Genomic DNA, 26,665 nt, shown 5'->3' on the forward strand with positions numbered 1-26,665 from the left:
TCTTCCGCAGATGGCTGCGACAATCCGAAGATGCAAGAGAGATGCTGTTGCCGAGTTTGCATTGACATGTGAGGGAGTAAAAACCCTGCTGGACAGTAATCTGCACCTGGCTTTTAATTTATTATGCTCTTCATCAACACAGAAAAACAGTGGGATTTTTCACTGGCTGACAAAGGAGAAACCGTAGATTACAGTGTCGTAATGTCAGTCGTGCTGTCCATGTGTGCACTAACAGGATACTGAGCTGTACAGAAATTGAATTGGAAAGTTTTAAAAAGGGTCCATTAGTGTGAGGTTTATAATTAATAGAGTATCGTATTGCTGGTTTATTAGTGGTAGAGAAAAACAAAAAAAAAGAACATCCTCTAGTATTATATGAATTACATACAGAACTTCAAAGCGTACTGTGTGTGAATACCTCTGTTCTGGCTCTATTCCATCTTTTGCTGATCGAGTGATGACTGATTTGTATTGTCTTTTTAATGGGATGCTTGTGTGTTACCATTACCGAATTCTGGAGATAATACTGGATCAAGTGGAATTTTATGCAAATGTGAAACGCAGGAAAAACAAATACTGAAATCTAACTGAATTTAATAGCTTTCATTTATCCAGCAAGACTGAGGATTACAAGACAACTAGATATGTTAGTTAATGATCCCTAAAAAAAGGGGTTCTATTGTCTGTGGGTTATTAGTAAGTGTTGATGGTACATTAGACAATACCCATTATGTTTTACTGCTTTCATAATGACCCAAACCATGACACAGATCAGACAGCAGCAAATATACTGCGATACAGCACTACCCTTATGATTGGGTAGTTGAATTTTGCATTTGTAATACATTGCAAATTCAATCCTTCCACCAAGGATATACTGTATGACTGCTTTAGCGTTTTTGTATCAGCCCTGTAAAAAATAAGTAGAGTGGGTCAAGTATATTTGCATTTAATTGCCTTATAGAGTATGTTTTGAATTGTGTTGCTAATGGTTATACCACAGTGTTACTAAGAGCAGTTGCATAAGAGGCATGTGAAACTACAGTATTTGCCTCAATCAGATAAGCTTTTGAAGAAATAGTTTATATAGGCATTCGTAGGTGCAAAAGTATACATAGGAAGACACAGTGTGGACTTTGCACTCGGTGCAGGGTGAGAATTATATTTATATATTGTAGGGGTACAGTATTTGGGCATTTATCCAAGCAGGGTTGGTGTCGCAGGACTTTGTGAAATGCCTTCTAATGACTAGTTTTTGTAGAACCCTGAATAGAGCCTGTTAGGGGTGCTAATAGTTAACAGTTAATAAACACTTTCCAAGTGCTAAACCTTTCACATTTTTCCTAAACAATTTTGTCAAAGATATGCATGTTAAATAGAGGTAGTGCTTGTAAAGTAGGATGTGTGCCGTGTAACGTTATTAAAAGTCACGTCCCCATTGCAACCTATTACCAGCAATTACACTTATGATTTCGCTGAGTGTTGATCTTGCACTCTTTGTATGACAGACACGTCTCTCTTCTCTTGTGGTCCTGACACGGCAGAGAGAGCCGGGGAAATGCACTCTCAGCTTGATTCGAGGAAGCCACCGAACACTTACAAACATACATTCAAATGGTGCAGCCGTGAAGTCTCAACCTCTCATCCATATTAATGTATTACGAAAGGTAGGTAAAGGAGTTTAAAATCAGGAGGTCTGAAAACAGCAGGTCAAGCAGTAACCTGAAAATGACATTGTCTGATAGCAGCCGGAGAGATGCCTCTGTGTTAGGCACCCCGCTTGTTTCTTATTACAGAACGCATATTGCCCTATTGCCTTCATAACCCTTGATCCATCAAGTGGGGGAAAAAACACATATTGCAAGTAACCAGCAAACAAATGGGCTAGGCTAGGTCATGCCCCTTAGCTTCCCAAGGAGGTTCTACACTACTTACTATTCAAGCAACACAGTAGTGATAGAATGCAATAAACTCCATCTCCGGTTGAGCTCTCCACTCTGCAGGCATGACAAGCAGCAGTGATGAGGGATGATCACTTATTTTGGCTTTACCGTATGGAAGTCCCATCTCATCCTCTGAACATACTGCTACATAATTCAAAGTGCTATTAAGCTTCAGTTAAAACTTACAGAAATACATTACAATGTAATTATAGCTCTTTAGAAAAATGCTTTAGCTGCAACACCAGAAGATTGTCTGGTAAGTATTATTTATATAGAGTATTTATTTGTAATATAGTATATAGTGTGTGTGTGTGTGTGTGTGTGTGTGTGTGTGTGTATATATATATAATCTCAATTAAGAAAACAACATAGAAAATGCAAAAATGAAACTCATGCAATCTTTCATGTCAGTTTACTGTATATTATTAGCATTACATTATTCTTATTAGCCCTGCTGTAGCTGTGTTTTGAGTAAGTAAAAAAATCAATATTGCAAGATGGATTTGGCTATTAATGATATTTTGAAATGGCTCAATTGATCCATGTGCTTGTATGATAAACTGGCTTTATATCAATGTGGGAATAAGACTACTGTCAATTGGTAATAGAATGATGGTGTCTAGGAAGACGCATAAATGTTAAACAGGGATCTTAAATGGGACTTTGGTGGATCAGGGATTGCCCGGTCGCATAACATCCAGAGGGTCTGAAATATCTCGCCCTTTGAGACAGCGCCACTCAGTGATCTAAATCTGTAACTGCAGCAAAAAAGGGAAAAGCCTAATGCATACTTTTCCATGAGGATAGCATTTTTTAAATGAAATGAATGTCCATAAGTACTGAATACAAATATATACATTTAATACCTTCTTTAAATTGCACACCGCACTGCGGTCTGCAGAGGGGGAAATAACACTGCCTTTCTGAAAGGATGTCTGTTATGTTCTGCCTTTAGCGCCATTCAATTCACAGTGGACTTTCAACCTGAATTCTTTTCACAGTGCATAAAATTGCTTCTGATAGCCTAGCTTCGATTCCTGATGCAGTTTTGCAGTGCACCAATAATACCTGAGCCTGCAACCAGAATTCACTTTCAAAATATTTTCTCCTACTGTCATGTCTAGTAAGATATGTTGCCTGTGATTCATAACCGTACTGTGGCCTAAATACTACAGAGCATGAAAGGGTTCAGTTTTATGTATAAAAACGCTGCAGGCTTGAGCTGCTTAAAGGTCTGTTTTGAGTTCATTACTTTTTTATAGGTGTGAAACACAGTGATAACAGTAGGTGTGTCTCTCTGTCCCCTAGACGGTTAGTGTCATACTGTATTTTCTCATTGAAAATTAATGATATCTCTCAGAATGGTTGCAAATGTTTTTTATCCACAGCAGCAATTAAAAAAATCACACAATAATAACAACAATAATAATAATAATAAACCAACACAAAATTAAATCCGGAACTGTCTTGGACACAATCTTAGGAAATGTTTCACTGCAAATGATTTCTTCTGTTTTTATACCTAGAAAGATACGAATACTTCAGTTTGTTGTAATATTATTGTTCTAGATGGTGTTAAACAGCAGGTTTCACTTTATTAACCTCCTGTCCTTGGGGCTACACTATCATGAGGGTGATTATCTCACATGCATTCTCCTTGGGAGCACACAGGTCTGAGATGAGTGGTACAAAATTATAAACACTGTCAATTCGGGAATGACACATATTTTCCTTGGGAAATACTGATTTCCCTTATTCTTTAGTGCGCTGGTGTAAATGCAAACTTTCTTTTGTGAACAGAGATGGCGAGAACATCCTGTACTGCAAAAAACTAAACATATTGGTTGCAAGTGAGCAAAACCTGCTTTTAACATGTGACCACACAGAGCGGATGTCTATTGTGTAATGTTTTTTTTTTTTTTTAGTTACCTGGACACTGCATTGGGAGATACTATTACTGGGTTTTAACTTTCTCTCTTGTTTTGTTTACAGTCTGATAATTCAAATCGGACTTTTGTAGTTGTAAATTCTCGCAATGTCTATTTCTGTCAAAGCTAAACTCGCAACTCCATTGTGTAAAATGATGCCTGCTATGGAATATCTTAAACCACTGTATCTTAAAACAGAGAAATAATAATTAAAAAGCAGGCTTCAGTGTGTCTGTATGTGTGCAGTCCACTGCTTGCTTTCAGTCTTGTCAAACAGCTCTATAATCTATGCAAAAGAAATGTTCTTTTTTTTTTTTTTTTTTAATGCCTTTTTATTAAATGAAGCAAGGCTGAGTTTGATTTAATCTCTGGAACCTAATTGGATGCTTAAGTGGAAATAAAGGCATTTGTTGGTTAATTGATCAATGAATGTGACTGCTGTACATTACTGAGCCTGTCAGTTCATTTTACACCTAAGGAAATGCAATGAGAAACACAATAACAGCTGTGAATATGCACCCAGAGGCATTTCTACATCTAGATTGTGTTCAGAGTCCAGGGGTCTTTTCAGGTATTGCTAACCTCTTCAGTGTCCTTAGGCAGACATGTAAGCATAGTAGTATCAGCAGCTTTAAAACTGACCAGAAGTTCTGCATATCAGATTCAAGCTTGTACAATATTAGGGAATTTATCCACCCACAATGTGCAAGCAATTGAAAAATAACAAATAAAAGAATTGCAAGATTTCCTGCTGTATACAGTTACATTTAATTTCAGTGAAACTAGAATCCAGCTGTTCGTTTGTGTTTTAATGTCTGGTGCGACACTCAATCTACACAGGCTTGGTGACTAATTTTCTTGCAGCCTTTGATTCTAGTAGAGGTGGGCTGTTGCGTATGAGGAAATGCACAGTACATGCAAGCAGATGACATTATATATATATATATATATATATATATATATATATATATATATATAATTTAAAATCCGAAGAAAGAAATAGATTAAAATAGCTTTTTTTGCAATGGAAATAGAGAATAAGAATGAGAGGCCATTCAGCACCTCAGTGATTGTCCATTAAACATGCCACATAGTTAATATAGATTTTAAAAAATAACCCCTTATGTTGCCAGGCTCAGGACCAGACCTATATTTCCTACATCTGTCTTGGCCGGCGGATACAATTTTATATTGTCTAGCTCCTGATATTTTCCAGAAAAGTGAAGGGCATTTATCATACAATAGGGATTTGAAGCGCTGCACCTTTTAATAAGAGTCCTGCAACACAATGGAAAAGATTATGAACACAATAAAACAGCCTTCAGAATAATTGAGAAAAGCCTGCTGACTAAATCTTAAGAAAAAACATGACCCTTTTTTCATAGTACCCATATTTCAGTTTCTCACCACTGCAGATTTTGTGTACTGTATACAAGTCAAGGATGGATAATTCCATTCAAAACAGCAGATGTGTAATAAATTCTATGTATTAGACCCTGACAATGTTAGGTATCCTGGGGTTGTCTTTCTGCACACAGAGCCCATTCAATGCAATTATAGCCAGGAAAGCTGGTACATGCAATAAAAAGAGTCAATGTGGACGACTTTTTATTTTGATTGGTTTAACACATTAGTGATGATAAATTAAAATCAGGTTAAGGTGGTGCAGTAATTTTAGTTTACAGCAGGGTAGCGGAATATCTACAGTCTTCGGGGCACAGACTCCAAACCTGGAACCAAATAATTCTACATTTATAATTAACAAAAGTTATAGGCTAGGTTTAATATTTCTGTTTTGCTTTGAATCGTATAATAGATTTGATTAGCTGGGCAAAAAATAGCTAAGAAGGGGGTTTCCGGTGGTAGCTGATGCTGATGCTGACATGATATTGTTCCTGCCGTCTCCAAAAAAATAATAGCTGGAAGAAAATCTTCAGGTCCCGACCAAATCCTTCGGCGCACATTGTGAGTGTGCACAACTATTGTGCAGCCATGGTTAACAGCTGAGTTCATATTGTGGGTTAGTGAAGTCATGCATGTGTCGTAGTGGTCAGGAGTTCTTTTGGTTTTCCACATGTTTCTTTCAAAAACAAAAAGCTTGCGCAAGCTCTTAACAAAGTTAGTTCCAAAAAAGATATGGCCAAGAAGTGCGTCCAGTGTTCCTTTGCTCTGAAAAGCCTTGTCAAAGGTACTCAGGCTCCCTTTCTGTTCCTCGTCACAGATTTCAACTACAACACTGACGGATACGATGGGGATGCCACAGACGAACACAAATCCCAGGACGGCTCAGAGACCATGCCCTTCATTGACGAGTCCCCCACCATGTCCCCTCAGCTCAGTGCTAGGAGTCAAGACAGCGGAGACGCAGTGTCCCCATCCCCGAATGACATCCTAGTGCCTGGGGTAGGTACAGTTTATCATGGGAATGAAGAATGGAGTGGCTGAGAGGTACATAACGTCATGAACCAGTGGCTTGCAGAGGGCTTTACTCCAATTACATAGAGATCTTAAACTGCTGTATGTATAAACATGGGAACTTTTTCAATGCTAGGTAACTTTGCAAAATGTTTAGGTTCTTACCTTTAAAGTTCATTACCTTCGACTGCTGCAAGCAGGTACCAGAACATGCCTGTTTGTCTGACTGGGTAGAAAATTGAATGTGATAGTGTGGCACGTACAGCTTTTAAAATGTACTGTTGTGTTCTGTTCTGTTTTGCTCAGTTAAGTCATTTCCATGTCATATGTTATTGGACTGTGCATCTTTTCTGTTCTTTATTTGATGTGTCTGCAGTGAAAATCTCTCAGTGTAATCACATTTCTACACCTGCATCTTGATTACATAAAGTGGTTGATTCAATTAACCAATGCAGTCTGTACTAGATGAATAGTATTGTTTTATTGCAATATGGCATTGACTCAGTTATCCAGTGATTTACATTACACAGTATTCACTGTAACATTGTCAAGGTAGACTGCTAGAAACCTGTCCTGTCAGTATAGCTGTAATATTTTTCTGTTGTGTCTCATATATACACTTGACCTACCACACACTGTATACAGGGGATGACTGAGTAAGTTGCATGAGGAATGTTGTGACTGAAGGAAACATATGTGATCATGAGTAAGGGTTATAAATGAAAGCCACAGGATTGCACAATGTCACTAAGCCATGTGAGCCCTAACCCCTTCCTGCACAATGATAAGGTCTAGGCTGCAAAGAGAGATTTCCCTTAACCTGACTGGTCAGCAGCAGTCACTAATGGCTAGTAAAGGACCTTAATGTTATCTTTCAGATACAGGATTGGGAATATTTCACAGTGAATGTCAAAGCAGTAAAACATGCTGATTTACATACTTACTATATTGATTGGTTGACGGTGGGTGGGTAGCTGCCTTCCACGTGACTGTGTTTAGGAGACTGGCACGCCCTTACCAGAGTAGATAAAGGGGTATTGCTGTATTGGCAGTAAAAGTTTTTGAGCTTCCATCGGTTCAATTTGAGCTGTCGTCAAAATAACAAACACACTGTAACAATTCCTTCCAACAGCTGCATTGCATGTTTTAGAAAAGTGCTTAAATATTTTTGGTCTCTTTACAACAGTTTATGAATAGTTTTAAAAAAATAAAAATCCAGTACAGTATCTGCAGATTATCTTATAGGTAAAAGAAAAAGATATACTATACCTGGAAGCTCATTGCATAACACCGGGTGCAATATTTAATCAGGGCCACAATAATTAATTATTATTCAAAACTACAAGTTCCTTGCAGGCTGCAAGTAGTTTTCAGTTTAATTGTTTGTCTTAAAACTGGTAAGGGTCATTTCCTGCTTTGAAATGCAACACATGCTTTGAAGACAGCAGTGATTAGCTGGCATACTTTGGTACATTTTAAGCAGGAAGTACTTGGAGCTGTAAGATGAGGGATGCTGTGGATTTATTATAATGTAAAGAATTTGACTAATCCCCTCAGACATGTCATGCAAGCTGAAGCCTTGTTCTGCCTGTATAGTTTTCATGTATTAAAGCAAGGGTAAGGGTTTGAAACTCCTGCATGCTACTGGATTTCATTCTGACAAGCTTTTCAAAGACACTTCAGCATTTCTTTGCTGCTTTTGTAGAATGTAACCAATGCAGTTGATGCTGGCACCATCTAGTGGAATACAGCAGACCTTACAAGCATTAATAAAAATAAAAAAAACAATGGTACAGGATATGCAGAATTACAGTACATGTGTGCAGTTATATATTAAAAGGGTATTTTGAAATGTTTTAGTGACATATATGAGTTTTGATCAAGCTGTACCTTTGTGATACAGTACAGCAGTGCATACATTTTGCAGCAGCATGGTGGTAGTTTGTTTTGCATGCACCATGCATTGCTTTTTGCAAAAAGGAAATTACCTTCTATTTATAAAATGCTGCTAAATGCTGATTGGTAACCAACAGTCCAGATATTACAAGTTTGTATAAAGGTCATTATCTTTTTTATCTTTGATCACAGTGAACTAAAAATCTACAGGCGCAATCTCAAACATGTCCTAATACAAGATTTGAGGTACGGTTCAATACAAGTTGTTATTGTCTGAACCTTTACACTAGGATTGTAGCAACGCTCTGACAATAAGATAACATTTAGACTTCGGACAGTGAACCGCATATACAGTATTTGTGCTTGAGCGTTATTTGTAAAATATGCATAACTTATAATCAGCATGGTAAACAAACAGCTGCTGTAGTGCAAGTATATGTTGAAGTAATTGATTGTGAGTGAGTGAGTGAGTGAGTGAGTGGGTGGATGGCTGAAATCCTCTTTAGTTGTATCCATTAGTGTATGATTGAACCAGCTGGTGAGAAAATGGCAGGATTTCTCAAGTGGGAAATGTATTGCGACCTGTCATTTTAATGAAAATAGCTTGCCGTGTAAGAGCTGTCATTCCTCTGGTCAGACAGGATCTTTGCTTATGTCTCAATAGCACTTTTCTTTGTGTTTCATAATCTTTTTTTTTATTGCATTAACACGCTTGACTTGTATTTAAACCCTAGTTAATGATTATTTTAACAGCGTTTGGTATACAGCACTGCTAGAGTAAGTCACCTGACAGGCCTTTTCATTAGCTGCTAGTTTATTTGTATAGTGTTCTTTCCACTTTCCTTGACCTTCCAACGTTGTAACACAGGGTGTTTTTATTATCGAAAGAGACTGGAGATAGTGTACAGTAGTGTGATTAAAATTAGCAAAGCCACTTACCGAAACCTGTATGAAACCACTAAGGTTGATAAGAAACGATGAGAAACGAGCAAGCATACAAACGGTTGCAATAAAAATATGCATGAGAATAGCTATGAGAAGTTGATTTATGTATGAAAAGGAACAGTGGCAGCACATCTTGTAAAAGTTGCCCCTCGCTTCACCACATCTCAGTCCTGACCTGTAGACCCCCTCAGACCTCAGCCTCTCTCAAGCAATCCTGGACTAGACCATACTTGACGATACTGTTACTTTGTAATCTCAAAGCACCAGTCAGTCCCAGTTTCAGAAGTAATGACAATTATACTGTATTGCTTATAGAAGTCAGCTGTGGGGATACTGCTGTATATCTCCAACCTCCTCTTTAGGACGTTGCTTTAGCTGAGAATCCACCAAAAGCTTTTCTTCTGAGGGCTGCCTGCCTGTCTGATAGCAGTTTACTCCCTGTGTTTGAAGTACAGACTTGTCCTGCAGTGCAGTGTGTCAGCTGACAAGGTGAATCATGATATAAGTTTATAAAGATTTGGATGTTTGTCACGTGTATGAACAAGTGCTCCGGATACGGAGTCAAACCTAAAAGTTGAAATAAAATGACAAAATAGTCAAATAAAATGATGACTAAAAGTATATAGTATTATTTAAAGAACGTTGCATGTAGGGTATGCTATTGTTTTGCTTTCTTTCTGTAAAGATTTATAAAAAAAAGTTCCTTGCTTCTCAAGGAACAGAAACTTTCCCCTTGACAAAGTATGTTGACGGTGGGTGGGTGCCTACCTTCCACGTGACTGTGTCTAGGAGACTGGCACGCCCTTACCAAAGTAGATAAAGGGGTATTGCTGTATTATTATTATTTATTTATTTCTTAGCAGACGCCCTTATCCAGGGCGACTTACAATCGTAAGCAAATACATTTCAAGTGCTACAGTACAAGTAATACAATAAGAGCAAGATAAATACAATGACTTTGGTTCAAGATGCATTGCAAGTTTTTGAGCTTTCATCGGTTTAGTTTTAGCTGTACAGTATTTAGTTAAAATACCAAACACACAGTAACAGTTCCTTCCAACAGCTTGTTTTTAGAAAAGTGCTTAAATATTTTTGGTGTCTTTACAACAGTTTATGAATATTTTTTTTTTATCATTTAAACCTTGTGTACATAAAAAAAAAACATAAAAAAACCCTCTTCATTTACATATACTGTGTGTGTGTGTGTGTGTGTGTGTGTGCGTGTGTGTGTGTGCCTGTGTGTGTATATATATGTCAAATAAATAAAGTTTAAGACTACTGTAGTGCTGTCATGTTTTTCCCATTTCATACATTGCCAATATCCCAAAAGTAGCAGTTTCAGTTCCTAAAATATGAAAGCTGTACCAGTTATTTTGTTGTCTTCTTCCTACAAGCAAAACACTACACTGTGTTCCTGTCTGTGTATTGGTGACTTATTTGATTCCCACAATGATTAACTGGAAGAAAAAAAAAATCCTAACAGATGTGTAATATATATATATATATATATATTTGCAATTAAACCCCCTTACAACATAAGACATGTGGTTAACTTTACAAGACAGACATTGTGGGTGTAGAACCATGTTGCCTTTAATTTGTCTCAAACTCCAACCCTCCCTCCGTTTAAAATAGCTCCTTTTAGAATTAGTAATGGAACAAAAACGTTGTACTCACACACAATGCCTACTGTACATTCTTTTCCCCCTATTCACACTCACTATGTTCCAGTCCACACGGGGTTAAGAGATTAAACACGCAGGGCTTCCACAAATGAGGAAAAGGCCTTTAAGGAAGTGGCTTATTTTATCTGACTGACTTCATGACATCTACAGCAATTTCTGAACACTGACAATCAGGAAGAATGTGTCAGTAGCTGCACAAGTAGCTGCAGAGAGTGAGGCAAGCCTGTTCATAGACAAGCTAGCTGTGCTGTGCTTTTCAAGGGAGACAGGGGGGGGTGTGTGTAAATATTTGCTGAGCGCCTTCTGAGTGACACGGAATATCAGAGAGAAAATCATAATAGGTTCTTTCATCGGGTCGGCGGCTGGCTTTCAATGAACTCGGGGAAGGCTCATGTGTTGGCGTAGGCCTCTGCAAGTGTAACAGGCTGATCACAAGGGAACACGGCAAGCCATGGAGGAGGAGGAGGAGGTGGAGGTTGTGATCGGACTCCTGGATAAAGTTCTGCAAGATGAAGATGTGTTTTATACGGGGGTCTATGACTTGGAAAGTCCCCTGACTCCGGAATCACCGTTTAAGGTGGGGAATACATTATAAAAAACTAAAAAAAAAGTTTTAAAGTTTTGGCAGCTGCACCGTGCAGATTTAATCCAGATGTAAGACTTGCATGATTGAGTTAAAACCAGAGCAGAATGAATGGTTTAAAAGCATGACCTGAATCCAGTTCTTTTATTTGTTTGTTTTATTTGTTTCTGCTTTTGTTTTGTCTTTTTAAACCTAAATTGTACTTTTTAGCAGGCTGATTTTTAACTTGTGTGGGGAAGGAAAAATCTAAATGCATTTTACATTCCGTTTGTTACCGGCTGTGCTAAAAATAAAGTTGTGCAGTTTTTTAATTTCTAGCTGTTTGGTTATGGAACCCACTGAGTGCTGTTAACTGCATAGTCTTGAACTGCATATCATTGGAAATGCAGACACCCGGCTTCAAGTCCCTTCTGATTTCTTTTTAGATTCCATGCCTCTAGTTTTGTCTGTTTTGTGCTGGTTTATTACTTGACTGTCCTAACATGTTGACACGATCCTATAGAAGAACCTGAAAACTTGTGATTCCACAGATAAGAAAAGCTATTTAGTCTTGGAGGTAGAAGTTAGCTAAAATGATAATGAAGGCATAAACCACAGTGTTTCTTTGCTTTACAACCTGTACATTACTCCAGAGTGTTACTGCTGTGAGTACAGTGAATACGGCATTGCTGTCTAAAAAACATGCAGCGGTTTCAGTAGCATTGTTATGAAAAGTAGAAACGAGAGCAGGGTGTGTTCACGCATGCTTTGTGGATTGAAAGAAGATCTGTTTTTATTATTGTTATTTGGCCTGTGTGGATTTTTCTCTGTTATCTCAGAAACATAACCCCTGTCTCCGCTTGTATCACTGGCACGCACATCTATGAAGATTATTAACCTAACAATACAAGACCATGAGGTGCATAAACAGGTATTATACTGTGTTAGATTTTTTCTATACTTTAAATAGAAAATGGTACTTCATGGATTGTATAGGTTCAAATTTATTAACTCGCCCAAACCACTTCCTCTAGCGTAACTGGATGCTGAAGGCGTGTTCATAGCCTCAAGGCACTAATTTTAAGTTTTGTCAGCATAGAGGAATATGTGGCAGACTTAACTTGGGCCGCTGCAGTTTCCTTTTATAACATCTTCTTGCACAAATTTGCCTAGCACAGTACTGGTGCCTGTATTTTGTCTACATTTGTCTAAAGTTTCAGTGTAATTGTTTAGCCAAGGTAAGTAATTGGAAGTGCTTCAGTGTATTACATTTCCATTGGCTTACCCCTTCAGTTGTACTGCTCAACGTGTCTGTCAATGGGATATTATTTATTATTATTTATGTATTTATTTGACAGGGACCACGTACAATTGTTTACATTTATGACATGTCATAAGATGTATTGCACCCAGATTTAGCAATGAGCTCATTTTCATTGGCAGTCCCTGGACAAACACAAAAAAAAACGGAAAAAGAAAATAATACAAATAAAGTAACATTTACAGAAGGGAATATATTGAGCATCAGATAACTAACCCAAGACAGCAGCAACCTCACCTCCTCCAAAACAACATCACTCCAAAAGACAATCTCATCACACACCCAATCCGGGATCAGAAACACCCACACCTCCACAATTCTGTAATGACTGTATACTATACAAAACATATATATTTAGATAACAGAAATACATTTTCTCCCAGTTATATTTAAAACATATTAAATTAAATTAAACTATCATTCACAGGCACTCATTGCTACTATGATGGCCATCTTGATTGTATAAGAAGGAAAAATAACATAGAAAAATAAGGATACTGAGAGAAATTGCAGATGAAAAGACGCAGCATACATATAAAAGCAAATGTGAAAACAACAACGTGCAGTGATGCGCTATGACACGCAGGGAACATGTGCAGTGACACGCTATGACACGCAGGGAACACGTGCAGTGATGCGCTATGACACGCAGGGAACACGTGCAGTGACACGCTATGACACGCAGGGAACACGTGCAGTGATGCGCTATGACACACAGGGAACACGTGCAGTGATGCGCTATGACACGCAGAGAACACGTGCAATGATGCGCTATGACACGCAGAGAACATGTGCAGTGATGCGCTATGACACGCAGGGAACACGTGCAGTGATGCGCTATGACACGCAGGGAACACGTGCAGTGATGCGCTATGACACGCAGGGAACACGTGCAGTGATGCGCTATGACACGCAGGGAACACGTGCAGTGATGCGCTATGACACGCAGGGAACACGTGCAGTGATGTTGTTATTGTTTGAATGATAATTGAAACAGAACAAAACAATAAACAAAAAAAAACACCCTTTTTGCCACCGGTCACTACATCCCCAATATAATTATATTAATAAAGGTGCTGCTATCCTTATAGCTGCCCTTTTTTAAAGCACTGTGATAAAAATCTGTTTTAGCTGTTAATTGCAATCCATGCAATACTTGGTTATGAAAGAAGCACATTTCCGGTGCGATCTTTTTTTTAGTTATTATTATTATGTTGGGGCTACAACAAGGATTAAATAAACTTTATATCATCCACATTTTCACGATATTCAGTTTCTTACCTGCTTATTATCCTGTTACTGCATGTCTGTCCTCAATGCTCATTCTCTATCGCAGTTTCTTAGATAATTATCCATCAGGCTCAAACACTGGTTCTGCTTCAGAAAATACTACTGAATTTATGAAGGGAATAAAATGCAATGACATGGATTATAATGACGGAATGCTCCTAGGTTAATTAATTTTCGTATGAAAAACATATAGTTTCTGTCAACACTAAACCAGCTCAACAGAATTCTTTGCACACCAGTTCTGAGCTGCAGGGTGCAATTTGGGTTTATATTCACAAACATTTTTTTCTGGTAAAGGTAGCATCTGCCTGACTGTCTTCCCCCTGTAGGCATGTTCACGTCCTACAGTGACTGTCACAGGCAGCGATACTAACCTGTGTGCTTCAAGGCCTCTGTGCAAAACAGGTTTTCCAATCGCAGAAACTCTTCCCAGCCTACACACAGTATTCCCCCGAGCAGGCCACTTGAAATGTGTGAATTGTCAATATGTTGACCTTTTTTATTGTTGAGTTTTTTTTTTTTAATCAAAATATTAAAACTCTATTTTGGCAAGGCAACCAGTAGGAGGTTTGTTTTAAACGCTTTGTGAGCCACAGGGGGACTGTGCTTCAACCCGTGATGACCTACAAGCAAACAAAATAGTTTCGTGGCGGTTGTGACCATTTCCAGCTTGAACCATTTTTCAGCAAGAAAAGGAAATTCCGTCAGCAGCAACTGTGACACCGTTGCACAGAAATGGCTGTTTCATGTCTTAGATTGCGATCTCGGTGTCTGCTGGGTGGATTTGTTGGTTCTGTCACAGTCACTTTATAATTTAAAGGGATTGTGTATACCATCTACATTTACCAAATATGTAATACAGTTTAATACCCTATTTTGTGTGTTCTGCATGATTCTCCGTTGTTGTTTCTGCTTATATGATAGATGATCATACTGATAAAACCCTCTGATAAAACCCTCAAGTTGTGGGGAAGCATATTGGCGTTGCACAGGTTTCAGTGCATGACGGATCACCTATTTAGCAATTTTTAAACTTGGCAAATGCTGGTCTATGCAGAAACAACATATAATATCCAATTAGAAACTAACATGAGGAAGAGTCTTATGTTAATGGCTGTGATCCTAGTTAACACAACGTGGAGTAATTAGGCCTGGATGGTGCCTTTCCGACAAATATTACTGCAGTGTGTGACTTCCTAATTGTGATTAAAAAACATCAACGTTTTGCTGTTTTAATAATCCTAAATCTTTTCACAAAGAAAACAAAGACATAATATGCTTTAGGAATTCGGTGCTGTGTCTTTAAAAAAAAAAAAAAAAAAAAGAACACTATTACTGATATTCTGTTTAAATGTATTCTATTTAGATATGATATCATTTGTAAGTAGTGTTTTGGTACAGAACACTAGGCATGAGAAACGCTATAGACCCTGAACTGGTTTGTTGTTGTACTGTAGGCGTGCCTTATTTGGGTGAGGGACCACACCATTTTCATATTGCTAAGAGAACAAAGGCTTGCTCTGAATGTTCAGTTGCATTTTGCAAAACGCCCGTCTAAGAACCACTGTTGGTTGTGGATTTAATCCTAGTTTACATGTATGCTGATTCTGTCACTGCAAGCTTTGAAGATACAGCCAAAAACACAATTTCCATCCTGAATATTCATCTTTGCATTTCGAAAGGGATTGACCTGAATATAATGCCAGCTCCCACTTATTCATTTAGAGGTGGAGTTTGGCTCCCACCTCTTTTGGCATTTTGGGACAGGCTGTCTGGAAAGGAAACAGAGATAGAACTGCACTGTTTGGATTTTTGTTATTAGTGTAATAGTGGTAGCTTTATTAGTTCTGCATATTTTTATATCGCGGTTATAAATACTACTGCATCTTTAAACTATGTGTTTCAAAGACATTGAGGTATTTACTCCAAATTGTCATTAGTATTATACTGTGAAATGCTATTTACAATTCTGTAGCAAATAAGATGTAACTCGGCACTACTCACAAGCCCCGGCACAAAGCTGATTGATTGAGACCCTTACTATCACACTGTACCAGTAATACGTTTTTTGTGATGGCTGTTGCCTAATACTGTTCATAGATTGAGCAACTCTGTAAACTGGCAACAATAAGCCTAGACCCTCTCCAGCATGGATTCTCAGTATTAAGAGTGCTTGAGAAGGGCCTGGTCTTCCTTCTTTTCAATATAACTGCCAGTTGAAAAGCAATCAGTTCACCCACAGATGGAGCTCTTTTCCTGGAATTTTCATTTGAATCTTATTTTGCGTGGCACCATTCCAGACAGTGTACCCCACATGCTGTAGCACTATTCTAAGGATCTAAACCAGTGGTCCTCATTGAAAATATACAGCTTTTAAAGAAAAACTGGAGCTTCGTAATTTCAGGCTAAGCCAGAAAAAGATCATTGAAATGAATGCGCTGCCAACCCAGTGGCTCGTGAGGTTGGGCACTACATGTTGTCAGTAACCTGCTGTAATAACCATTAACAGCCGATGAGGTTTGCAGTCAATCCCATACAACATACGGAAAAACATTGAAACCGTTGACCATTGTTCTTTTTGTTTCAGGGGGACACGTATGCAGAAAAAGGTCTGGAGATGAGAAAGTTGGTTCTGTCTGGGTTCCTGGCCAGTGAAGAGATTTACATCAACCAGCTGGAAGCCTTGCTCTTGGTAATGCCTCTGCTTCAGTCATTTGTACAGCGTACTCCTTAAGTAATTGTTATGTTGATTCCTCTATAGAAAAACGTACTGTAATCCAACACATGCTGAAGCATTTAAAACACCCTCCCCAGGATTCCACAAGGTCAACGATAGTGACCTCTCATTGTGAAAAGTAACACAGTATACTACTGAACTGTACAGTACTTACACATTTAAAAACACATGGCTCAGGAACAGCAGTACCAGTGTTTAAAAACTGTGACTTTCAAAGTGTGCAAATCAGCTGCTTACACAGAAAACAAATCGTCTACACTGTAGGGTCTTTACCGGTTCAGACTTGAAATAGGAAATCCCCTGTCTGACGTCACATCAATACCTTAATAGAGATATATTTTAAATAAGTAAGGTTTTTAATTTTATAGGATTTTTTTTTTTCTTGCTGAAAACACATTTTCTTTGGGATCCCCTTTAACCACGTTTCCTGCTTGCGCAGATGTTAGTAGATTTTATTTCAGCCCAGAGGTCTTTTTACATGGTCAGCATATCCACTTCAAAGCAGTTCTCTGGGGAAAATGCTATTCTAAGCAAACTACTGTGCAGACAGCAATACCCTCCAGTAAGAGACTTTTTTGGCCAATGCGTGGATCCATGAAAAACATATTTCCAGTAGGTGGGGAAGAACAAAATATATTTTTAAATTAGTTTTGCGTTTATAGACATGATACCATGCAAATCGTTTTCTATGTAGATATATTTTTCAGATTTTGCAATAAATATTTTCCTCAGTAGTGGTCTAATTCTTAAATAGTACAAGACAGATATGGCTTCTCTTCGCCGTCAGTGAAAAGAAACACATCTAGTTCAAGATAAAATGAAGGAGAGAGGCTTAACTTTCTATTTAAATGGAATAAAACAAAGTCTTTAGACCTCTCGGAATTTACTCTCCTCTAGTTTGTACTGGAACGTATTTCTGTCATCATGGCTGTAACCTATTTAAATAAACGGTATATTTAGGAGACGTCTTGTTTTCCATTTTATAAGATTTAATACAGGGTTTGCTGCTTGTTTAAATTTTAGAGAGAGAGAGAGCTGCTGTCTTGATCAGACCTAATCGCTCAGTCCTACTGGTTTACTACAGGGTAGACAGGCTTTGTAAGGCTGTACAGTACTGTTCCACTGAGCTGTATAGCAGGTGGCAGGCAAGTGGCTTGCCTATCAAGCCTCATTTTGCATGAACTGCAACACTTTTTCTAATCCCTAGCAGAATCTACAGAGCGAATGATTTTTCAGCTTACAATAAGGTAATACTGTGGGTCTCAAAGCCTCTGTCATACAAATACAGTGCCTTCCGTCTTTGTATCCTGTCTGTGTTGTTACAATGACATTAGCACCAATACACTGATTGGTAAAACATTTAGAGTATAACTTCAATATTGGATGTGACCACATAGCTCAAGGCGCATTGTGGCAATTGCAGTGCCTTATGATTTATGGTACTGTCGCGTATTACTATATGTTGCATCTTCTGCTTTCCCATGATCGTTGCTAAATAGTTGAACACAACTCTTGCACAGCTTATAGTATACATGTCCTGTGGATCACATGACACATGACCACATGCATTTCCATAGACGGCAGACCAGTAAAGTAGGGGGTTTTCTGATGTTCAGTGTATGACTGGACCCACGTGACCAATGCTGTCTGTGGTATGCACCTGGAAGCCCCTTGCATTGTAACTAGAGGCACACACACTATGCATGAGATCAGAGAGCTGATGTTTTTTCTAAAGCAGAACAACCCCACGAACTCAGAGAAATGCAAGACCACAGAACAGCCTTTCCGGTTTAATGTCTGGGGTTTCTCAAACGGCTAAAATACCGTTTTGTACTGTGAACCTGGAGCCAAGTAATAAATAATACCCAGTGGAACAATTAAGTGTCAATCATTGAGTGTTTAAGTTTCTTTTAGTATTTGTAAGTTTCTGTACCAGGTAAAGTCTAAATCCAAGACCTGGTCTCTGTAGAATGACCTGCATCAGTTTCTTTGCAGTTTTTTGTTTCCACAGTATAATTTCAGTTTCACATCTACATTGTCTGTGTTATTGTTCTTTGTGCTTTACCAATGACTGCCCAGGCTGCGTCTAAAAATAAGCTCTATTTCTGATGAGGTTACTGAGTCTCTAGAAGAGAAAACTGTTTTTTGTTTCAAGCTGAAAATCTTAATACCTAGCTCTCGCATAAGATTAGTATCAAAATCCTTCCTGTTAAAACAGTGGGCCTTGTGAGATAAATATTTGTAAATTAGGCTATACAATCGCAAAGGGTACATTTCCTTACCAGGAATGTGTATGTGATAAATGGGTGTCCTTATCTGAGTCTGTTCCTGTAAAAAAAAACAAAAAAAAAAACACATTTATATTTATTTTGTCATGAAGTGCAGGATTACAGGAGTGGTCCTAGTTCCGTACTCACTTGCCAAAGGGTGCCAACCCTAATATTTACAGTAAAATAAACTGTGAATGGTGTGGGATTTTAATTGTATGGTACTGATATGCATACAAAATACAAAAATAAAACCCCACTGTGGCTTCTCATGCAGCTCACAGAGAATTACTGAACGTTTTCTTTCATTAATCTGGTTTGGGGTTTTCAGGCGCTTCATGGTAGTAGACTATTTAATGTATGTTTTTTTTTTATTTTAATGCTCTGCGGTTTGCTCAACAATATTTTTTTATAATTTAAAATATTTTTATTATTTAAAAAAAAAAAATAATAATAACTGAATTGTATTTTTAAATGTAATACAGTAGGAACTGCCAAATTATTAATAGTCAGCTTTCAGCAGTTGGAAACAGTGGTGCCCAGCCTGCAGCTGATTTATCTTGCTTCCATTATAAATTATGAAAAGACACCTGTGACCTCCAGGCTTTTTCCGGGAGATGAGGTTGCTTGTCCATCTGAAAATATAATAACACTGAGGCATTTAAATTGAGCACATGAAAAGCATCTGTCATCAATTGTATCGGCCTATTCTACTCATGCTGCCCTGCTGGTGTGATTCCAGTATCTTCACTTGTGAAGTGCAAACTCAGGTTGCATTGGGTTGTGTGGTGCAGTTGCTGGTGACTCCAGAGATAATGAACAGGATCTTTTCTCATGCATTCCGTCATTAATGGATAATTCCAGTGTTACAATAGGAGGAATAAGAGAGATATTAATGTAGAAAGGCAATAGTAAAGAAACTAGCATATAGTGTTAGAGATGGTACACAAATGGCCATATTATAATGATCAGTGGTCTAGGAACCTCATTCAGTCATGTAGCTGTATTGAATGCACTGTTACAAGTTCATTAATTAACAAACTAACTTTCAATGACTGTACAGAATTGTTACAGTTAATAAGAATATGTTTAGGAAAGAAAAATAACAACACCCGTTCAGTGTCTCTGTCTTGTTTTCACCACACTCCTCTAGAGTGTTAAAATATTGAATCACAATCAACACGGATCGCATGCGGCTTGGGAAAATAGCATTACAATGAACAGAGGGGGTGAAACACAAGTGTTATTTAGAAAATGTGCCCTTTTTGCATTCTTTGTCGCATTAAAACTGGAGTTGATTTAGAGCTGTTTCTTAACACACCTGACCTTCCCTCACCTGCCTTGGGTTACAAGGTCAATGCCTGTCTCTGTGACAAAAAGGCAGGGCATACAGTACAGCAGAAAGGATTGATCCAGGAGAGGATCTGGTTCCCTTTTCCACTACGGATCGATGCCACCAGATAGATTGTAGTGTTTGTAGCTGATGAGTTACAGGACCTGGCAGTCTGTGACTAGGAGGAAGCGTGCAGGAGGCAGTGATCCTGAGTGCACCTCCATGCTGGTTTGCACTACCACTCAACGGGGGTTAGGAAGGCTGGTGGAGCTCTCAGATGTGTGTTCTAGAAGCAGAATTAAAAACGTCAAGGCGAGGAAAGACCGAAATTTGAAGAAGCGAGAATTCTGACACTTTTTTAGATTATTAAAAAAACTCTTTGTGTAGATTATGCAAACCAGACATCTATAGTAACTGTGCATGTGAGTCTCTCTTTAGTGTAATTCATTCTCGTATGGGAGGGAGGGGGCATATTGATTTGAAAAACAGTGGGATTTAGATTGATTGAATAGATACCTTAGCCTTTGATACCTTGTTGTACTGAATGTTGAGATCTTGAGTTGGGCCAGCGGAATACTGTAAAAGCATTTTTTTTTTGTGATGCAAGTAAGGCTATTCAAAGCTGCTTTTCTTACACTGAGACTGTGTCACTGTGTTTGGCTCAGCAAGTAGCACATGTGATTCGAGGTCAAATCCAACCTGCGATGTGGAACTGTGCGTGTACGTGTGCGTGTGCGTGCGTACATGCTTTGGTATCATACCCGCTGTTGTAAAAGGAGAGGAACATTTAAAGCAGCAGCACAGTCATCTTCAGAGCATTTTCCAGATAGTATTTTTAAGCTTGTAAATTTACAAAGCTTTTAGAAAATGTAATATTTTTTGGGACAGCTTTACGCCAAATCTACATGGCCAAATCTCTAGTCCTAGCCAACTCCAGAGATGCAGCAATTCTGAATCAGTTAGTAATCAGCATGTTTTATTGCTTTTTTTTCAAGCCTCAATCAAACATTAATTGATAGATTGTTAGCCCTTGTGCCATATTTGGAGGTAGCAGCTAGCTTACTTACATAGAGTAAAGCTCTTCCATTTGTGTTTGTTTTGTGATCAGAATTATACAAATCGAATGAATAAAAAAGTCTTCTTAGTTTTTAATGATAGTTTCCTCAGTGTATATATTCAGTTGTATTTGAGAGCTTTAGTGAAGTCATTTTGCTGCTGCTTTTTTGAATAAAATGTTCTCAGTGCATTGCCTATTGACAGTTATTACATGTCTGTGTTCCCCGCTATCAACTCCCAATTTTAACAATACACTGACCTGTAAGACTCAACCTTTTGCAAATGATATGCAATTGTGGAGACCACACTGCGGTTTCACAGCTAACTGACTTCGAAATTCAAATACCAATAGATCTTATGTGGATACCAAGCTTAGATACTGTAGATATTTCTGTATGTATTTTATGAAAAATAATATTGTTCCATAATACTTTTTTGTTTGAATATGAAACTAAATTCAAGTTTTTACTTTTATTTTCAGCCTATGAGACCCCTGAAGGCGACTGCCACAACATCTCAGCCCGTTTTGACCATTCAACAGATAGAGACAATCTTTTACAAAATCCAGGACATTTTTGAGATACACAAGGAATTTTACGACAACCTGTATCCTAATATTCAGCAGTGGGACAACAATCTGACCGTGGGACACCTCTTTCAAAAGCTGGTAAGCTTTCCATCTAATGTGCTTTATTACACCATCAAGCTGCTGGGTGTCTTTGCTTCACTTATCTCAATTACATATGGCATCTCATATCAAACTGGCCTACATGCGTTAAGCTGTTAGCTGAAAGATCCCAAACCCCTGGTTTATTAATGGTCTGTGCAGTGGTGCCTAATTAACTTTTTGGTTAGAATTAAAAAAGAAGATTAGTTTCTGTCAAGCAAAGCAGCACTTTCCAGTAACGGTGCATGTAAAAGGAGAATGATGATTTCTCCACTAAAAAAAAAGGACTTAAACCCTAAAGACTGGTTTCACAGACAACATTTAGCACTAATCTCTGACTACCTAATATTACGTTAGGCAGGGTAGTCCAAGACTAGTGCTAATCGGGGTCTGTGAAACTAGCCGTCAGTCATGGAAGATGCTAAATTATACAGACTGGAAAAAACAAGACTGCACGTTTCCAGTGACATGCATGGCTTTTCATCCTCTGATGCAGACTGACTTTGTATTGTTGTTGCTTGGTTCTAAGACCACAGTGTTTGACCACTCTTTCATTGCTGGCTTTTCTTTCTGTGTTAAAGCCTCTCTTTCCTTAAATCTCTGATGCACAAGTTAATCAGCATGAAAGGCATACCTGCAATGAAACAGCCCTTTTCAGTTCATTGCATCCGCAGATCTTGCGTCATGCATGTTAAGAAAAGTTGCTCAAAAGCTGTCTGGCCTGCTTAGCCTTGTGGTTAAAGGTGCTGAACTGGGAGGTCTTCAATATGAGCACATCTTCATACCATCCCCTCTCCTGTGCTTAGTTTGCATCAAACATTAGTGATCATGAAATGGTTATCTTTGAGTATTACTGTATCAACGATTCTTTAATCTGCAGTGGCATTTGAATGTGTCTCTAACAAGCATTTCCTTGTGCATTTCTTTTTGTCTTTTACATTTTACCGTTTGCATGCGTCACATTTATCCTAGACAGCCTTCTTTTTTTTGTGTTTAAAGATGTATTCAATGGGCCATATGGTATGTCACTGAAATGCAACCTGTTGCAAATTTACAGACATTTCATACGGCTCATTCATACAATTCACCAAATCAATACAAGCAATTTACAAATCAGTTTCCGTAGTAAAATTAATGCAATCAAAACTCTGATTAAAATGCAAATACAACCAATGCATGAATTTCAAATAAATTCCAAGAAGTAAAATTCTCATGCTATACATTAGTAGAATAACAGTATTCCACACAACACAGCTGCAGATTGTATTGGGATTAATTACTGTTGCTTTGAATGTAGTGGCATCAGTGAGGATCATGCATTCAAATCCGTTCTTTTGAGTCTCAGTGCTGCTGCCATTCCAAGTCTAGATTGGTTTATACAGTGAAGCCTCTCTTATCAAGCATCAAGAGACCAAAAAAATGTGACCTGAATAGTGGGGTGACCTTAATATTTACGGTATACTGTAGTAAGTCAGTGGAACTGGACTGTAAAACTAAGGCCTTAATTGCAGGGTTCTTTGTACCTAGTTGGCCTTTAAGCAAAGTTCCACTGTTTTTTAAGACACTGGTAGTTTGTGCATACAGATATCAAAAAAATGTAATAATTTTTTTTTTTTTTTAGTATAACCCAAGTAATGAGAGTGGTGTGAAAGTTGGGGTGTTAAATAAACCCTCTGGTTGAAAACAGTTGAGCATTTTTTCTGCTCGGGTTCGGCCCTGCTGTTTATCTAGATCCTCTTTTCTAAACAGGGTAGAGCTGGTAAATATTTCCCCAGCAGAGGTAATGTTTTGACAGCCCTGCTGAGCAGTCAGACCCATCTTGTGTGGTGCGAGTTGCTGTGAATAACTTACAGAAGAGCAACTCAAACCCTGCCTCCTTCCTCCGCTCAAGCTGAATGAAGCTTTGCTTGATATCCCTGGCATGGCCCTGCTGCCCGAGTGCAAACCATTCTCATTCCCCCAGGATGTAGCGACTGCAGCAGCCATAGCAGAATCTCTTCCTGCTAATACACTGGCAGATCAGCAAGCGCAGCCTGACTAATTCACAATCTTCTGCTGCCACTAGAGAGGTTGGGGATGGGGGCTGAGAAGAAATAAAGCTGTTCACAACCAAACCCCTTAAATGCCATTTTCCAGCTGGCAGAATTGCCGGTGTCCTTGCAAAGGTCTGTGCTGGGATGCGCTTTGTATGATGCATAGAAGAATCTAAATGCACATCACATAACCAGCCAAGATAGCAGCATTTTTTTTTTTAAAAACCAGACGAACGCAATAAATGAATGAATTGTAAACTAATTCAATTCATAAAAGAGAATGGGGCTGCTTACTACATGTGTAGCCTTCCACTATAAAGGAGCACATTCTTAACGTTCATACAGTGAAGTATCAATTTTGTGTTGAAACTATTGCAGTTTTAGGCTCAAAACATACACAGCAATGCATTAATGTACAGCAGGAGCTGGGTATCTACCATGTTCAATGTTTTTCTGCTTTGTCAGGATAACGTCATTAGTAAGGGTCAGGGATTGAGAGCAGTTGTCTTATTGATTGATGAGGTGTTGGGTTGAACGGGGATGCTGGAATCAATGGTGGCATTGCAAAGAGAGCTTATAATAGGGCTCGAATAGGAGATCATCTTTATGCTTGTTGCATGTATGTATGTATGTAGGTATGTATGTGTGTAGGTATGTATGTAGGTATGTATGTGTGTGTAAATGCAGAACATGGTTTGTATCTCCCAGTTTATATTTCACAGAGAGTGGGGATCATATTGATGCAGCAAAATAATTAAAATGACATTGATTCGATTAACCCTTTTAAACCATGCTTTAAAATGAATAAACTGTGGCAAGAACAGAGATGGAATTAAGACTCCCATTGCAAAGCAGTTTGAGTTTAATAAGACACACCTGAGCTTGTTGCCTATACACTGGAGCTAATTAAGCTCGTAGTAAAACCTGGAACAGGTTTTACTACAACAGGACAGTAGGAGTCTTATTTCCATCCCTGCAATAAGAATCTGGGGAGTGTTAGAACCTTCAACTGAATTTTTTTTTTTTTTTTTATAGGTTGTATTTGTCTGGTGTGTTTGAGCACATCATGAATACTGTACAGTCCTTGGGTCTGTTACAAACAGATAGCTGTGTTTCTACAGTGTAATGAAGTCAGACATGCAGTTTCTCTTTCTTGTTCTCTTATTAGTTTAGATCTGAGCAGAGCGGTTGCTAGGGAACCGCATACGTCACAGATACTAATCACTTCTGCTGTCTTAGGGGAGCCATCAAAGCATGGGTGTTACCTGCAAACATAATTAACTGGTTGAGCTAAATGGTGCTGAATCCCGTTTTGATACAGCCTGTGCCTTGAACCCTGGCATAAACAACTGAACTAAAATAGTGAGCAAATTGTTTTGTGCAAGAACCTCATTGGGAGCCTGTATAATATCTAGCACCATGAACATTGCGAATCAGGTTCATTTCCAATGCAGAGGATAGTGTTGTGTTTTAACAACACGGGCCACATGAAGAAGATTGTCCAGTGTTTATTATTGCTAAAGGGGACTTTTAGTAGAAGTGGACAGGGATGTTTTGTTTGCTGAAAGGACATGATGGAGCCCCTTGCTAATTGCTGTGTTTCTCATTATGAAAAGAACTGAGTCTTCATCTCTTAGACAAGCTACAGTAGTGTGTTTCCTTATCGAGGATGTTAGTTCATAAAACTGATAAGCAGGGTTATTTGGTTTTAGTTAAAAAATGAACCTGAAGTGTATTGAGCCTAAAAGTTGTAGTGAAGCTTGACATTATGGCAACATTAAATGGCACAATTTGAAAGTGATCTTCAGTGTATATGTAGTGTTGTGGAGGTACCTTTTGTTTGAGATTTGTAAGAAATCCTCACTCCACTCAAGCTGCATGTATAGTATGAGGTATCTTCAGTGCACTGTAATGAATTGGTGGTTGCTGTCAAGTTTGGGCTGCCTCGCCTGTATCCCTACATGTGTGTGCATGTTTCATACGCCATACCCAATATAGCAGCATGCCAAGCACTTCCCCACAGTGCCAGTACAATGCCCTGCAGGTTCTGTTGGGTCTGGAACCGTGTATAATTGCATACAGAAGACAAAGAGGCTGAACTGTGCCTCTCGAATTTCTTCTCTACTTTTCTCCTAAAACATTGATTTCTCAGTTTTGAGTTTCAAGATTGCATCACAAAGCAGAAGGCTGTTTAAAAAAAAAAAAAAAAATAGGTCACTTTTTATTACAGCTGCAGAAGGGATGCAAGCTTGATAATTAACATCACAGTAGCCAGAGAATCAAGCTGTGGCATTCCCCTCAACTCATTCTTTGTGCTTCCTTCCTTGCATTTAAGCTTAATTTAATCTTTGTGTTCTTAAACCAGCTGGTTGGACGTCGGCCGTGCTTTTTAATGAGTAAAAAATAATAATTTCAATGCTTAAACAATGCAAACATCGTGAGTTTTGAGATCAGATGGATTATGCACGTTGAACTTCTGTTTTTGGTTTTATAATTATCCAACCTATTTATCCCATATGTGCTCATAGGCCCCCGGTCGCACATCCCTGGTCTAACAATGATTGTGCTTACTCTGCTCTACTTCCAT

At 38.4% G+C, this 26,665-nt stretch overlaps 1 protein-coding gene across 4 annotated transcripts in view; it reads left to right on the forward strand.

The window, feature by feature from the left end:
• The window catches only part of LOC117430827 (active breakpoint cluster region-related protein-like), a 130,292-nt gene that overhangs the window by 36,275 nt on the left and 67,352 nt on the right, over nucleotides 1-26,665 (forward strand). For 3 of the 4 annotated variants that reach the window (XM_059001012.1, XM_059001013.1, XM_034051328.3), the window contains exons 2-4: nucleotides 6,093-6,274; nucleotides 16,573-16,677; nucleotides 21,860-22,045. In XM_059001012.1, the coding sequence (XP_058856995.1) occupies nucleotides 6,093-6,274; nucleotides 16,573-16,677; nucleotides 21,860-22,045 (473 nt within the window). Of the gene's footprint in view, nucleotides 1-6,092; nucleotides 6,275-11,000; nucleotides 11,390-16,572; nucleotides 16,678-21,859; nucleotides 22,046-26,665 lie in introns of those variants that run through there. The other variant, XM_034051329.3, reaches the window with a different exon arrangement.

The sequence above is a fragment of the Acipenser ruthenus genome, chromosome 26 (assembly GCF_902713425.1).
Source record: "Acipenser ruthenus chromosome 26, fAciRut3.2 maternal haplotype, whole genome shotgun sequence".
Classification (NCBI taxonomy): Eukaryota; Metazoa; Chordata; class Actinopteri; order Acipenseriformes; family Acipenseridae; genus Acipenser; species Acipenser ruthenus.